The sequence below is a fragment of the Pteronotus mesoamericanus genome, unplaced genomic scaffold, assembly GCF_021234165.1.
Source record: "Pteronotus mesoamericanus isolate MK-2021 breed Mesoamerican mustached bat unplaced genomic scaffold, CSHL_Meso_final contig_164, whole genome shotgun sequence".
Lineage (NCBI taxonomy): Eukaryota > Metazoa > Chordata > Mammalia > Chiroptera > Mormoopidae > Pteronotus > Pteronotus mesoamericanus.
The window spans coordinates 11038454-11054618 of NW_026555065.1; the positions used below are offsets into that span (position 1 = coordinate 11038454).

Here is a 16165-nt window from a genome sequence, read left to right on the forward strand (position 1 = left end):
GAAACTTTTCTTACACGTCAGAATACAATGTCTACATAAGCATTTATACAAGCAGTATCTGGGTAAGTGTCCTTGTACATGCATTTATCTTATTTATTGTTGTTATTATTACAGGCACCCCTATGACAGTTATGTATTAAAGGAGACACAAGTAAAATCGTCTGTTTGAAACAAATTTGAAAAAAATCTGCCAATTATTAAAAGTACCTGGCTACTTCTTTTTCTTACCTAGTTTATGTCTTCGCGGCTAAGGCACAGTGTTTTTTTTTTAAGTGGTGTCTCTCTTCCTAGACTTTCTTACCTTTCAAGCTTGCGGAAAACTAGCTATTACATAGAGCAAGGCCCCGCAACTCAGGTCCAAGGCTTCAGGTTCCGTGCAGCCCCGACTTTGGGGGTGCAGCCACGATTTCAGGACTGCAGCCCCGGGCTGGCTGGCGAGCAGAGAGGCAGGCACGCACAGTCGCGCGGAGCCCTGGCCCTAGCCCTGGCCCTGGCTCAGGCCCAGGCCTTCGCTTGCGGCGGGCGCGTGGCTGAGCGCCGCGGCCTTCGAGGGCCTGCAACGCGGCGCACATGCCCAACCCGTCTCCCGGGTCGACGGAAAGAAAGGGAGCCTGGACGCGCGGAGACTGACCCGGAGTCTACCCATGAGGCAGCGCGCGGACTCCACGAGAATCCCTCACCTCCACCCCCCTTCCCTCGGCTCAGCTGCCTGCTCTGCAATGGGAGCCGACGCCGTTGCCGCGGTGTAGGTTTTCGTGCTCCTCCTTTTCCTCCTCCTCTTTCTCCTCCTCCTCAGGGCCCCAGTCAGGCCGATCCGCTCCGTTCACGGTAAGCGCCCCCCGCCCCCGCCCGCCCCGCGCTGCAGCAGCCAGGCCCTCCCGCGCGGCCTGCGCCGCCTCATTCCGGGGGCGCTGGGCTGGGGGTGTCGAGGCCGGCGCGGGTCGCCGAGAGCGCCCAGGGAGCGGGGGAGGGGACCGGCTGCGCGGCGGCGGCGGCCGGCCCGCCATCTTGCGCCGGCCTCGGCGTGGGAGGGATCGCGGCGCGACGCGGCAGCCAGCTCAGGCTGCAGGCCGGGGCCGCACAGGCCGCTGTCGCCGTCGCCTCCTCCAGCGTCTCTTTCACCGCCTCCTCTTCCTCACTGCCCGAGGCCTGTGCGCCTGTTTACCCTCAGCCTGGTTTGGCTTTTGTCTCCGGAGCCATCTCCCTTTGGTCTTCCCGTACATTTTGTGCTGATGCTTGTCGGAGTCCCGTGCTCCTCTCACATCAGCCCTCCTCGGAGTCTCTTACGTCGTAGGCAAAGGGACCACAGGCGCTTCCGAACTTTCAGGCGTCGGAGACCCCAGGGCCCAGGTTCCCCCGCCCAGGTGACCAGTCACGGCACGCTCACACCCTCGCTCTTGTCAAAGGGACTTCCCCGCTCGGCCGTAGACATTCTGTTTTATTGTCTCCAGAGGAAAGGCCCCGAGGGGAAACGTGGACCTGGAGACACAGTTTTCGAACGGAGCTTTCAGGCTTCATTTAATGAGACGGAAAGAATGATCTCACCTTGAGGTTTTATCCTGCTCTGGAGACGCAAGGAGTCCCTCGCAACTTGTCTCAAGTTTTAACGCTTTAAAGAAAAATCTGCTAGAGAGGAGAAACGTCAAAGAGAGCCCGCTTCTGCAAGCCCTAGAGACCTTCGTTCCAGAGGTTCTCTTGGCGAAGATTTGTTTTTAAAAAATTCTTCGCACTTAAGATTTATTTATTTGTTTGTTTGTTTATTTGTTTTCAGGTTTGGACTATGTCTTAACAATGTGACGTCTCTTAGTCCCACTAAACAGAACACTGATAGGAGGAGAGTTTTGAAGTACCCAAGCCGCCTCTGGGCGTTTGTGAGGTGTCCTGCATTGGGGGGTTCCTGTGCCAGCTCAGGCCCTCTCTCAGAAACTGCCAGTGGAAGGCCCTGGTTTGCAGAACTAAGTTAGAGCTATGTGCTTTGGATGTTTTAAAAACATCAGTGCAAATCCTCTTATAATTGTATTTTGCTTTTGTATCTGTCGTTGATACCCGCGGATTTGTACCTCAAAACCGCTTTTGCAGTGGTTTATGATAGGATTGTTTTGAAAGTGAGGAAATTGCTTGGGGAAAGTTCTTGACTGAGGTCGTGGCTGGGACGTGATAGAGCCGTTTCTGGAGCCTTAGGTCTTCGGATTCCTCAGTCAGTGCTCAATTTGCTATATCACGTTTTATTTTTTTAAGAGAGTACGTTCGGTGAGTGTGCGGAAGAGGCAAGGAGGCTTACCTACAAAATTTAAGAACTACTACTCAATTGCCCGTTCCTTCTTTTACATTGTAATTTTTAAGAATTTATTTCTAAGCCTTTCAACCTATTTTTATTTTTCATGTTATTTTTTTCCCCCAAACGTTGAAAAGTTGAATAGGGCAGTTTTAATGGTTGTTACCATTTTGCCACATTTTGCTTTATCTACCTGTTTCACATTCTTTTAAGTAAACATTCTCAAAGCCCATTGCAGACATGACAGTTCATACCGAAGTATACTGTATGTGTGTCAGTATGTGTATCATAACATTAAGGCGAATTTTCTATAAAACTACAATACCACAGTCACACTTAAAGTTAAGAATTCCTACAATCTATATTCACATTTTTCCCGTGGTCCCCCAGATGTCATTTTTAATATTTATTTTAGAACCAGTATCCAATCATGCATTACATTCGTTCATGTTAGTTTCCTTTAATTTTTTAGTTTAGTGTTGTTTCCACCTGTGTGTGTGTGAAAGCTACACACACACAAACACATACACACACACACACACCCCACCCCCTACCCGCCATTGACCTTTTGAAGAGACTAGGCCAGTGACCTTGTAGAATAACCCACATTCTGTCCCTGGCCAGGCAGGTCAGTTGGTTGGACAGTCGAAAGGTTGCAGGTTGGATTCCCCCTCAGGGCATATATCTAGGCTGCCAATTCCATTCCCAGTTCAGGCACATATGGGAGACAGCTGAACGATGTGTCTCTCGATGTTTCTCTCTCCCTTCCTCTCATTAGAATCAATTAAAAAAAAAAAAGTCTTAGGTGAGGATTTAAAAAAAATAATAGTCTACATTCTGTATTTTTTTATAGTTTCTTTCTCTGGGTTTGTCTAAGTCATACGGTGGATTTTACATTGTACATCAGAAGATGCATAAAGTAGGGTTATCCTATTAACTAATCTTAAATTTGTTCTCTTGGATAAGGTGGGTGATGGCCTCTCTATTATGAGGATTTCCTTTTGCAGTTAACAAGTACAGATGGTCCCTCACTTAGGGTGGTTCAACTTACAATTTTTCAACTTTACTATGGTTTGAAAATAATATACGTTCAGTAGAAACTATACTGTGAATTTTAAATTTTGATCTTTTTTCGGGTTAGTGATAGGTGGTATGATATTTTCTCATGATGCTGGATAGCAGCAGCCAAATGATTTTGCCCAACTGTAGGTGAATGTGTTACCCTTCTGGGTCAGGTACCCAACCAAGGTTCGGTTCACACCAGTAGAAGGAGACTGAGTTCTGCAAAGCAGAAAAGAAACTTTATGTGATCATGGAATTAAGAAGGGTGAGCTTATGCTCTAATGGCACCTGTTCCCATTTGGTAGAGAGCCTTCTATATTTACAGGCTGTGGTGTGGAGTGATTAAATTCTTCTAGACATGCATAGTTACTGTGTTGCACTCAGTTCTTTTGCACACTATGTTCCATCACCATTTTGGTCTTTGTTCTCCGCCCTCTTAATTTTGTGGTTAGCAATCCTTTTAGTTTGTGGAAACAAGCATAACTCCATAGTTTAGGTATTGAGTGATGTTAGGGCCTTTTGGACAACCTAGTGGCATAAGTGTTCTGAGCCACATTTAAGGTAGGCTAGGCTAGACTAAACTAGGATGTTTGGTAGGTTAGGTGGACTAAACACATTTTTTACTTAAGTGCAGGGATGTCCAATGCCAGCTGCATATAGCCCAGGATGGCTGTGAATGCGACCCAACACAAAATCGTAAATTTACTTAAAACATTATGAGATTTTTTTTGTGATTACGTGTTGCAATGTATTTAACGTGTGGCCCAAGACAACTCTTCTTCCAGTGTGACAAAGAGATACCAAAAGGTTGGGCATCCCTGATTAGGGTATTTTCAATTTAGGATGGGTTTATTGGGGTATAACACCATTGTAAGCCAAGGATGGTATTTTGTCCTTACTATTTGGTATGAATTTATCTGCTGTAATCTCATATGACATATTGGGAGCAGTCCTTTAGAAGTGGGTGCTTTGGAGTAAAGGAGGGGAGCAACTTTGGCAGGCAGGAGTAACATGTAGTTTAGGGAACTTGGAATTGTTGTATCAGAGCCTGGGATGGTTAGGGGAAAAGAAGAAAATGGATGTCAGAAAGGCTGTCTCCTTTGAAAATATGCTTGGGGTCCTTATAGAAGTAGTGAGCTGGGATAAACAGAAAAGTTCTGGGGTAGTTTGATGTTGGAGGACTACAAATCTCAACATCCCCACTTCAATATATTCTTTCCAGTTAGTCTTATCTAATCGAGTCCTGGTTCTTCAGACCAGTGTTTGACTATTCAGCATAGGTAGTGCTAGTAGGGGAGAGGACGGTAAGGAAAGAAATAAATTTTGTGCCTTCCTCTCCCACATTTAGTTGTTTTCTTTATTCAAGAGAACATTTAGAATCATACCAAGATTTTATTGTTGCTATTTCTATGAGTTGGGTAGGGGGTGTACCTAAATGGAAAAGCAATTTTTGTAAATAGAAAGTAAACCAGAGTTTTAGGTGACAGGAAATTGGAGATTATTGATGACATAGTTTGTTTTTTCAAATAACCTTGGAAAGATGAAAAATATTTGACATATTCACTAATTAAATATATAATCTCAAACAGTTTAACTTTTTCTGCTTCAGAGGACTCAAAAATATTTTATTTTTTAGTCAGTTTTTTTAAAGATATAAATAACGACAGTTGACTCCATAACTATCAAAAATGTTTGTTTAGAATTTTTCTTTATTGCTACAAAGCAATTTTCTTTTAAGGATTCTTTTATCACTCAGTATACCAGGAAAAATAGTTATTGCTATTTACCATCTAGATTGAAAGGAACTATTTTATTTAACATTTTAAATTATTTTATATAATTTTATATCATAATTTAATTCATTTCATATGATATACAGAAGTATAAAGGGATAATGTCAAACAACTTATTAAAGATTTTTAATAAGAATTTGCTTAGAAAAATGAAAAACAAAAAAATAAATCTTCGTCATCTAATTACATACCACCCTTACAATGAATTTCATGTGTCACATTTAAATGCTCTTGGCAGATGTTTTTATTACAATGTAGTATTTCTGAAAAAAAAGAAAACTTTCTGTATCCAGACAAAGAACATCTTCCTTTATTGTTCCTACTTTCAGACCTGTGCAAAAGAGCATTCTGGTTAGGTGGTAAGACAAAATTCTCTAATTAGTTCCTGTAAGTTCTTTAATTAAGTGTAAGAGCAATAGTCTACTTGGTGTAATTGAAGCTTTCCCCATACAATGAAAAGCATTCTCTGCGCTAGTATCATTCATAGGCCATCGTCAAGTCTTTTTTTTTTTTTTTTTTTTTTTTTTTTGCAAGTATAGGTTATTACCCTTTTACTGAGTGTATTTACCTCCTTTAGGCTTTTTATATTACACCTCTTTTCCAGTTAATTTATTCAGAGTTTTTAAAATTCACTAATGTTTGAGAATGCATTGAGAAGAATTAACCAGTTTTCTTCAAACAGTAAGAATCATGAAATATGTTTGAAATCAGAATATGTACAATTGACTTATCTTGCATTTCACTTGTGAAATTTCACAGAAGTTCTATCCTGTTCTACCTGTTATTGCCAACAAAGGAAAATTTCTTCCTGGATAGTAGTAAGCCAATTCTAAACTTACAAAAAATTTGTTGCAAGTTTAATTTGTGACAATTTTAATATTCTGTCACTTTATTTTTAAAGATCTTATTTATTCATTTTCAGAGAAGGGGAAGAGAGGGAGGGAGAGCGGGAGAGCAACATCAGTGTGTGGTTGCCTTTTGTGCGCCCCCTGCTGGGGATATGGCCTGCAACCCAGGCATGTGCCCTGACAGGGAATTGAACTGGCAACCTTTTGGTTCACAGGTGGGTGCTCAATCCACTGAACCACAGCAGCCAGGGCTTTTGGTCACTTCTTAAAATTCATGTAATCTTGGTTTGGCTTTTACCCTTTTCCGAACCTCTGTAGATCTTCATTTTCCAATCTTACGATGTTTCCTTGTTACTTGTTCAGATTTTTATTTTGCATTTTCAAGGTTTTGAAGGTTTATGTACCTCTGTCAATTTTCTCCTGTTCTGTTATGGGTAGAAAATAAAAAGTTCTGAGTTCTTAACTGTATTCAGTGAAAACTAAAAGCAGATGAAGAGGATCAAGATATGCCACCCCCAAAATGTGCCACCTTGACATAAGGATTATTTGGAGCAGGAGGCAATTGAAAATCAACAGATGTAGGAAGAATTTTCTGCCCTCCCATTGTCTGCCTAAAGTAGGGCATAAATTTCCTTTCGTGTTATATCCTTTTCCCCTTCCCCTTCCCCCCCCCCCACCACCCCCATACCTGGAAGGGAAGAGAGACTCTTATCACCTGAGATGGATAATCAATACTGAGATGAGTTTGCATAAACAAACCTAACTAAAATAACTTATCTTTCATTAGTTCCCTCATATATTTTCTAGTTACGTCCCTATGATTTGTCTCTCAAAGCCCAAGTCCCCTTTCCTTTGTTAAAATGATATACAAGCCACTGAGTCTAACTGCTTCTTTCAGTTTTACTACTTTTCAGTGAACTCTCATGTATGTAAACATTAATAAAAATTGTTGAGATATTCAGGTATTACCTTCAGTAGAATACTGTGCAGAAGAAAATATAGTGGCTGCCCTTCTGCACTCAGCTCAGTTTTGACTGACAGTGGTAACTAGAGTAAAAGGTCTGCCGCCTGGTTCAGGATCAGCAGGGAGTTTTACCTGGATGTAGTAGAGATGGTGCAAAGAGAGATACTCCCTACCTCGTGGTGAAGAAGAGTTCCTTTTACTTAGATGTTGTTAATGATTCTGTGCTGATTTAGAGTGATTTGTAGATTCAAGCAGTTTGCTGAAGCACAGACTTCCTCTTTTATGGAGATTATTCTACTATGCTTTGTTCCATATCATGTTACAAGAAAATGACAGTAACCTATATCTTTTATAATACAGACCTAATTGGTAACAAATATACAACATATATTATTCTCTTCTCATTTTTTGTCATTTTGAAGTATAATTTTTAAACTTTAATAGTTCTTACCATTATGTTAATTTTAGACTAAGTTTGTATTAGTTGTACTTTATATTTATTTTGAATAAAAATTTCATTATTTGAAATGATTATATTAATTTCTTGTCTTGTATTTGCCCTTTTATGTTACGTTAACCATATCTGGTTTTGGTGTTGCCAGCTTCTTGGTTAGGAGTGCAACCCCCAATTAAAATGTTATTTTTATGCTGAGAAAAAAAACAAAACAACAAAGATTGGTTTTATAATGTGGTTTCCTTTTTTCCCCATTTTTTTGTTGTTCAATTATAGTTGTCACCATTCCCCCCCCCCCCCCCCCGTACTCTCCCCTGCCCTATCCCCCACCCACCTTCCACATTCAATTCCCCCCATTGTCTTTGTTCCTGGGTTGGGTCATTTATACATGTCCCTTGACCCTTTCCGGTCTTCCCCCTGTTATCCCCCTCTCTTCCCTATCTCCCCTCTGGTTACTGTCAGTTTGTTCTTTATTTCCATGCCTCTTATTCTATTTTGGTCACTTGTTTGTTTTGTTGATTAGGTTCCACTTATAGGTGAGATCATATGGTATTTGTCTTTCACTGCCTGGCTTATTTCACTTCATATGATGCTCTCCAGTTCCAGCCATGCTGACTGGAAGGATAGGAATTCCTTCTTCCTTTCTGCTGCCTAGCATTCCTTTGCGTAAATGTGGTTTTTTAGATTATTACATTGAATAATTCTTAACTTTTAAGGTTTGAGGAGATAGAGAACTTCAAGTATTCACCATATTCCTTACATTCTCTTTTGTATTCTACTTAACACTTATGCATTTTTAAAAAGAAATTAAAATAACAGGAATGTATGTAGAATGAAGGTTTTTTTTGATGAAAAGTTATGAACACTTTATCCAGTGTTAACTTCTACACATTTTTTTATTTATTGATTTTAGAGAGAGGAAGAGGGGGAGAGAGAGGAATTGATCTGTTGTTCCCACTTATTTATGAACTCATTGGTTGATTCTTATATGTTCCCTGACTGGGCATCAAACCCACAACCTTGGTGTATCGGGATGACTCTCTAATCAACTGAACCACTCAGCCAGGGCAGTTTTTATGCATTTATGTGTTGGTATTTTTGAATTAGATACTTGTTTTTTTTTATAAGATTAGTAGTATATAATTTAACCATGTTGATAAATTATAGGGTGTGTGTTTTGTTTATATAAGGCTTTAAAAATTTGTTAGGTGTGTTTTAACTAGTCTGTAAGTGCTTTTTTAAAAAGATGAAAATATGGCAAGATATATTTGACAGCCACATTCCAGAAGGCATATAAAGCCAAAATTTGATCATTAGAAATATGGCTGTAATGAAGATCTTTTATAACAAAATGATTTCTAAATCCTCAACTGGTAGCTTATAAATTCCATTATAATAACAAAGTTGTGATCTTTTCTTAGAGTTCTTTAAAATAGCGTTTAGCCCAGAGTAAAAAATGATTAAGATTTATTGAATGATTTCTGTGTGCCAGACACTGAGCTTCTGTTATGTGTATTATCTCATTTAATCTTCATTATAAATCTATTAGATGTATTTAGTAAAGCAAGGCACAGAGATTATACAGCTAATAACTTTCCCAAGATCATATAGCTAATAAGTGGTTGAGTTAGAACTTGAATATGGCATTTATTCTTCAGCAAGTTTTACTATTTATGGTTAATAAATGTTTAAAGTAAACAGTTTATAGAACACAACGAGAGGCTACTGTATTCTGGAAATGTGGAAAATTGGTTGAAATTGTTTTTCTCTCATGATTACCACATTGAACTGTTCACAGATCTGTTTGGTGTTTTGTAAAAAGTAAAATACAGTTGTATACTATTAAAAAAATAAAGTATACAATTTACAGTGACAGATAAAGTATAGAGCTGAATTGAACCTTAGAAATCATTCATTCGAACTAAGAGCTTAGACCCTGAACTGTAAGGTGACTTAACTGAAAGTTGTGGCAGTGCTGAAGCTATCACTTGGTTCTTCCGGCTACCAGTCTACTGCCCTTTTTTATGTTCAGATGCCATAGTTGTGGTTTGTGGAACTGCTTAATCTATTCTCTAATCAGAGAATTAAATAGGACTACATCTAGTCCATAGCACACCTGTGCTATAGTGTTTGCCATGTACTAAATCAAATGCATTACCTTTAACACAGTGATATTGCATCTGGTGATACCTGTCAGTGGATAAAAGTAAACTTGGCAAGCAATTAAAATTTAGAGCCAGGTTGCCATTGACTTTTAAAAACTTTTTAACAGAAAAATTATTTAAGATATAATTTATTGTTAGCTATGTAAAAGCTGAAACAAAAAAGTAAAATAGGAATTATAGTTGTTCGCAGTCTCAAAGTGAATGAATTAAAATGTTTGATGAATCAGTTATTGGTAATTAATTTTTCCTTCTCCATAGAAACAGGTGTTTTAAACATGGGCATGAAATTTCTACCTGAGTCAGTAGCTTAAGTAGAATGTTCTCTTTTTCTGTCTATTTTGGAGCCAACTCTGAGCTGCAGGAGCTAGAGGTCTTTTAGAACTTTGAGATACCCACTGCATATCTTTGCTGGGTAGTCCACTTCAAATGGCAGCTGATTTAATCCTTCATAGAATCCCATGCCTTTCCACCAAAATTCTGAAATAGTGACTTCCAAGAAGTTTTTATGGTGATGGTTTTGACATGCCCCAGTGGCCAAGATGTCAAAGGAATTCAAGAAACTGTTTGTTTGTTTGTTTGTTTATTAACTAGGATGGAATATGTCAATGGTTCTTTAGACCAGCATTGTTCATTAGAAATATTCCGTATCTGCACCATCCAGTACAGTAGTCACCAGCCATGTGGCTTTGAGAATTTGAAATGTGGCCAATGAAACTGAATTTAAAATTTTACTTAATTTTTATAAATTTAAACAAATAATCACATGTGGTTAGTGGCTACTGTTGCACTATGTGATACTCTAGGCTGAAAATGGTTCTAATTGACTGTGAGGATTTCCAACTGTTTATTTTGTTTGTTAAGTATATCAATTTAGGTCTCTAAGTAGCTACGTGTGGTCCTAAAGCTGTTGAGGTTGGTTATCTCAAAAATTATCTCTATAGTCATAGGCAGAGATATCTTGTTCATGTAGATTGGTCTTTGTTAATTGAATATTTGGAAATTGAATATTAATTTTAGAGTTTTGCTATTTATATGATAATTTAACAAGAAGGTTATATTGGGCTGTGTATTATGGCTCTTAAAAAGTACTCTATATTCTTGGTACTAATAGGTCCTTAATGCTGAGCAGGGATTGTCATGTATTTATGTATTTGACAAGTATATGTGTAATACTGATTATATCTATCGTTTAGGAACAGGCTACAGTTATTCCAATAATTGAGTTAAAGAGACCTAAATAGTCAGACCTCAAAACCTGGTGAATTTAGTTAAGAAACAAAATTCACTAGAGATTCTGGTGATAGTAGTTCACACATTTAAAGCAGTCACAGTGGAACCTCAGTTCTCAAAATTTGTTCTGGAAAACTGTTCGAGAAGTGATTTGTTTGAAAACTGAATCTCCTAGGTTACGTGAGAACTGCATGACTGATTGTACAGATATCAGCATGAAAGGGTTGTCAGATCAAGATTCAAGACCCGAAGTTTTGTTAGACAACTGAGACATTTTTTTCCATGAACAACTTAGTTGAGGACTGAATTGTTTGAGAACCAAATGTTTGAGAACTGAGGTTTGACTGTACTTGCCTTTTCTTTTTTCCTTTGAGAGAGTGAGAGAAACATCAGTTTCTGTTGTTCCACTTATTTACACAATCTTTGATTCTATACGTGCCCTGACCAGGGATCCTTGGTGTATGAGGACAACTCACTAACCAACTGAGCTACTGGCCAGGCCTATAGTAATACTTCTGAAATTAAGATAATAGTTTTTACCTCCTTTGGACTGTTTCAGTTCAGACCTTAGAATATAAAAAACAGGAAAAGTTGCTTTTGTTAGCCTGAGGATAAAGAGCAACGTAAAGGTTGAATTAGCTCTGTTATCTGAATATTTTAGGTTTTTGCTGTCTAATTTTTGAACTTTTTTGCTTTGTAACTAAAACAGTTTTACAAATTTTTATATTTTATAAAATTTATGCTTATTTGTCTGTGAATCCAGAAAACAAATTCTTGTTTTAAATAAAGCAATTCAAATGTGTTTTTAAATGGCTATTCTAACAGCATTTGTTTTTCAAGCCCAAAGAATTACAGACGTACTAGACTGCAAATTTCAGAAGATCAAGTCTATGACATTAATCTTTGTTTTCTTTTCCTAGAACTTAGCACATTACATTGCATATAGGTGGCAACGAATAGCTATTTTTGAATGAATTAATCTATGATAAAACATATCCAATTAATTTTCTTTTTAAGTTCATTGATAAAAACCAGAGAAATAGGAACTAAAATTTATTTAAAATTGTCTTCTTATGGAAATAATTTCATTTATATATGAAACAAGAATAGGTAACAGTAAAAGATTAATATCATTCAGCATTTGAAAATTCAGACTTACTTAATACATTATTGAGGTAATTCCTCATTTTTACAAAAGGATTATTTAAAAATTTATAATTTAATAATTGAGACTTAATTTAAGTAGGAATTGCTTAATGGAATCACCATTTTACTTACAAAATTTGGGTTCATCTAGGAATGAGCCAGTTATGTAAATGAGTTATATGTATATGTCAAATAATCAAACTTGAAAATTGAGTTTTTTATAGGAAAAAGATTAAATATGCGTGCATTTAATAAAAACATTCTTTTTTTGGTAATTTATTTTTTTTAATTTATTTTCTTTATTTTTTCAAATACATTTGTCTCTGCCTTCCCCCCACCACCTTCCCCTGCCCCCTCCCCCCCTAAAAACATTCTTATATTAGGTATTTATATTTGATAGGAAGGAAAACTGAGATATAACCTGCTGCATTGTTTGGAGATAAAAATTAGATCCAAGAATTTCTGAATCCCAAGTTTCATGTTTCAATACCTGGCATTACATAAAGTGACTCATAACATTGACTGATATCATGTGTGATTATTTAGATGACAATTTATAGAAAGTGAACTCTGCGACTTGATGGGCAACAACCCTTTTTAGCCAAAAAGTAATCGTTGCTGCCATGACTGATCCTAGTTATACGTGGCTTATGTATTGATAATTTTGCGTCAGGAGAAAGGATGAGCTTTAGGCACATTTCCTTAAAACTCTTAGAATTGTTAAAGTAACAAATGCTCACAAAAAAACAAATAATGGAAGTTAAAATGTGAGTAAAGTAGAAATGAAGTGTTTTCTCCCTTTGCTCAGTGATAACTATTATCATTTTGGTATACATAATCACATATGCATAGACAAAAAATAATTATTTCTAAAAAAAACATAAAGCTATTATATGTCTTTAAATTGTTTTTTCCAAAAATATATCTGGAAGTATAGTAGTCACCCCTTATTTGAAGTTTCATTTTCTGTGGTTTCAGTTACCTGTAGTCAACGATAATTGAAATATTAAATAGAAAATTCCAGAAATAAACAATTCTTAAGTCTTAAATTGAGCGCCTTTTTGAGTAGCATGATAGAATCTTACCTTCCAGTTCCATCTTGCCCTTGGACAGTCGTCCCTTTGTCCCTTGTATCTGTGCTGCATAATGCTACCTGTCTTGTTAGTCACTTAAGTAGCTGTCTCAGTTATCAGATCAACTGTTGAGGTATTGTAGTGCTCATGTTCAAGTAACCGTTACAGTACCCTAATGCTGTCACAATGCCTATATCATTCACTTAACTTCATCTCATCACGTAGACAGTGTTGTATCTCATTTCACAAGAAGGGTAAATATATTACAATATGATATTTTGAGAGAAAATGACCACATTCACATAACTTTTTTAAAAGATTTTATTTATTTTTAGAGGGGAAGAGAGGGAGAGAAACATCAATGCGTGGTTGCATTTCACGGGCCCCTTTCTGGGGACCTGGTCTGCAACCCAGGCATGTGCCCTACACTGGAGATCAAACTCGCGACCCTTTGGTTTGCAGGCCAGTGCTCAATCCACTGAGTCACATCTGCTAGGGCCACGTAACTTTTATTATAGTATATTGTTATCATTGTTCTAGTTTATTATTGTGGTTAATCTCTTACTGTACCTAATTTATAAATTAAACTATCATATGTAAGTATAGGAAAAAACGTAGTACATATAGGATATGGTAATGTCCTCAGTTTTAGGCATACACTGGGAATGTGTCACCTGTGGATAAGGGGGACCTGTTGTATTGACAATGGCACTGCCCTGTTAAAAAGAATGAGGAAATTCATCCATTGTCTTCTGTATAGTTTGCTAGTGCTGCTGTAACAAAGTACCATAGACTGGATAGTTTAAAACAATAGAAATTTATTTTCTCACAATTCTGGAGGCTAGAAGATCAAGGTGCTGTTAGGGTTAGCCTCTTTTGAGGGCCATGAGGGAATGATCTGTTTCAGGTCTCTCTCGGCTTATAGATGGCTATCTGCTCCCTATATTTTCAGATGGTCTCACCTCCGTACATGTATCTGTGTCTTGATCTCTTCTTTTTTCAAATCGTCACCCAAGGATATGTTTATTGATTTTAGAGAGGGAGGAATTGGGGTGGGGGGAGGAAGACGGGTGGGGGGTGGAGAATGAGAAAGAAAGAAACATTGATAGAAGAGAAACATCAATTGGTTGCTTCCCATATGTACCCTGACTGGGAATTAAACCTGCAACTTTTTGGTGCACAGGATGATGCTCCAACCAACTGGAACACCCAGCTAGCGCCTGATCTCCTCTTTTAAGTACACCAGTCATACTGGATTAGCTCTCACCCTAGTAATCTAATTTTAACTTATCTCTTTAAAAACTGTCTCCAAATACAGTCACATTGTGAGGTACTGGCATTGAAGACTTCAATACATAAATTTTGGAGCAATACAATTCATATTGTATTCCACATAAATACTAACTGGAAATAAATGATATTTTTATTATTAGTATACTAATATTTCCCCTGATTTTTTTTTTTTTAATTAGGCATTGCCTGACTTTGCCTAGTTTCCCAGTCCATAGATTGTTATATTCTGTGTGCCTACTGCTTATCTATAGTATAGAGGGAAGTATACTCTCAAGAGGCTCAGTTTGGACTTTGACATGTAATATTTTTAATCATTTGATTGGAAGAACTTTATATAATTAGTAAAATAGTATAGTTTAGAAAAGAAAGGGATCAGTTTATCATGACATTTCAGAAAATGAGAAGGCTTTTTTTTTTTTTTTTTTTGGTAGGTGGACTACTAAACATTTCAATAATGTTAGTTCAAGAAATGGTTTGTGACATAGTTTTGTAGAAGGGAAATTACTCTAAATGGAATAAGCTGCATTTTGTTCCCTTCTTTTTGTACAGGAGTGTCCAACCCTTTGGTGTCTCTGAGCCACATTGGAAGAAAAAGAGTTGTCTTGGGCCACACATTAAATACATTGTGACCTGTAATCACAAAAAGATCTCATAATGTTTTAAGTAAATTTATGATTTTGTCTTGGGCCACTTTCACAGCTATCCTGGGCTGTGTGCTGCCCATGGGCCGCAGGATGGACACCCCAGTAGCACCTCATTCCTGCTTTGCTCTGTGCCTGGCATTCCTGAATTTGTTTTCAGTTTTTCTAGTATATCTACGTCTATTGCCTCTTATTCTTAGTTTATCTCCTATTTGTTAATACTTTTTGAGATAATTGTCAGGTGGAATCACTTTTGTAGATATAATTAGATTCAAGACATATGACTAAAACTTGCTTTGCATATTTCCTGTCCACAGTAACTACTGTCAACCACTACCTATCTATCTCTTTCTAAATCTACCTAATTATCTATCTATGGATAGTTATCTATCATCTAAGAGAGTTCTGAATTTCTTATTGTTGCTGCCATGCATTAACTACAAATATAAATTAAGAAATTGCTATTAGGATTATTAAAGTAGTTCTTAAGTATCATACTATGTATTATAAAATGTATTTGTTTTTTTGAAAATAAGATTTGCTTTCCTTTTGAAAATTAGATAAATCAAAAATGGCAGAACTCTTTATGGAATGTGAAGAAGAAGAGTTGGAACCATGGCAGAAGAAAGTAAAAGAGGTTGAGGATGATGATGATGATGAGCCAATCTTTGTTGGAGAAATAGCAAGTTCAAAACCAGCAATTTCAAGTAAGCATTTACATTTAGTGAAACTAAGTTTTATAAGATACTGTTCTTAATGGAAAAAATTATGAACCGGGTGATAGGTATGTATGATCTTGTTCTTTTGTAAAGAGTTGGGGGTGAAAGATTGGGTAAGAGAGATACAGAATTTTAGAAACAAGGTAGGGATGTGGTTGGGTACTTGAGGAAGGAGGTAAGAGGTTAAAATATCAGATCTGAGAAAAAGAAACAGACTAAGATTAGCCAGTGACATTGGAGGTCTTTTGTTATTAGAAATCATAATTTTTAGTGGAGCCAAATATCCTGTTTGTTTATTTATGCTATTTGTTCATTTATCTTTTTTTCCCCCCCACTTAAACTCAAAAGTGGAGGAAAAAAATGGGTTTAGAATACTTTGTTTAAAATGTCAGAATGTACTAAATGAATTTGTGTAATTCTCAGATAGGGGTTCTCAAATCCAGGCAACTGCATTGTCATCCATTCATAGATAAAAAATGTACAGGCAATTAAGGATTGATTG

The 16165-nt window shown here is 37.3% G+C and overlaps 1 protein-coding gene across 3 annotated transcripts in view; it reads left to right on the forward strand.

Annotated features, from left to right (window-relative positions):
• The first annotated feature begins 639 nt into the window (after nt 1-639).
• ZNF280D (zinc finger protein 280D) overlaps nt 640-16165 on the forward strand; it is a 129610-nt gene continuing 114084 nt past the window's right edge. For all 3 annotated transcript variants that reach the window (XM_054565380.1, XM_054565377.1, XM_054565379.1), the window contains exons 1-2: nt 640-828; nt 15505-15651. In XM_054565380.1, the coding sequence (XP_054421355.1) occupies nt 15516-15651 (136 nt within the window). In that variant the 5' untranslated portion in view covers nt 640-828; nt 15505-15515. The remainder of the gene's footprint in view (nt 829-15504; nt 15652-16165) is intronic.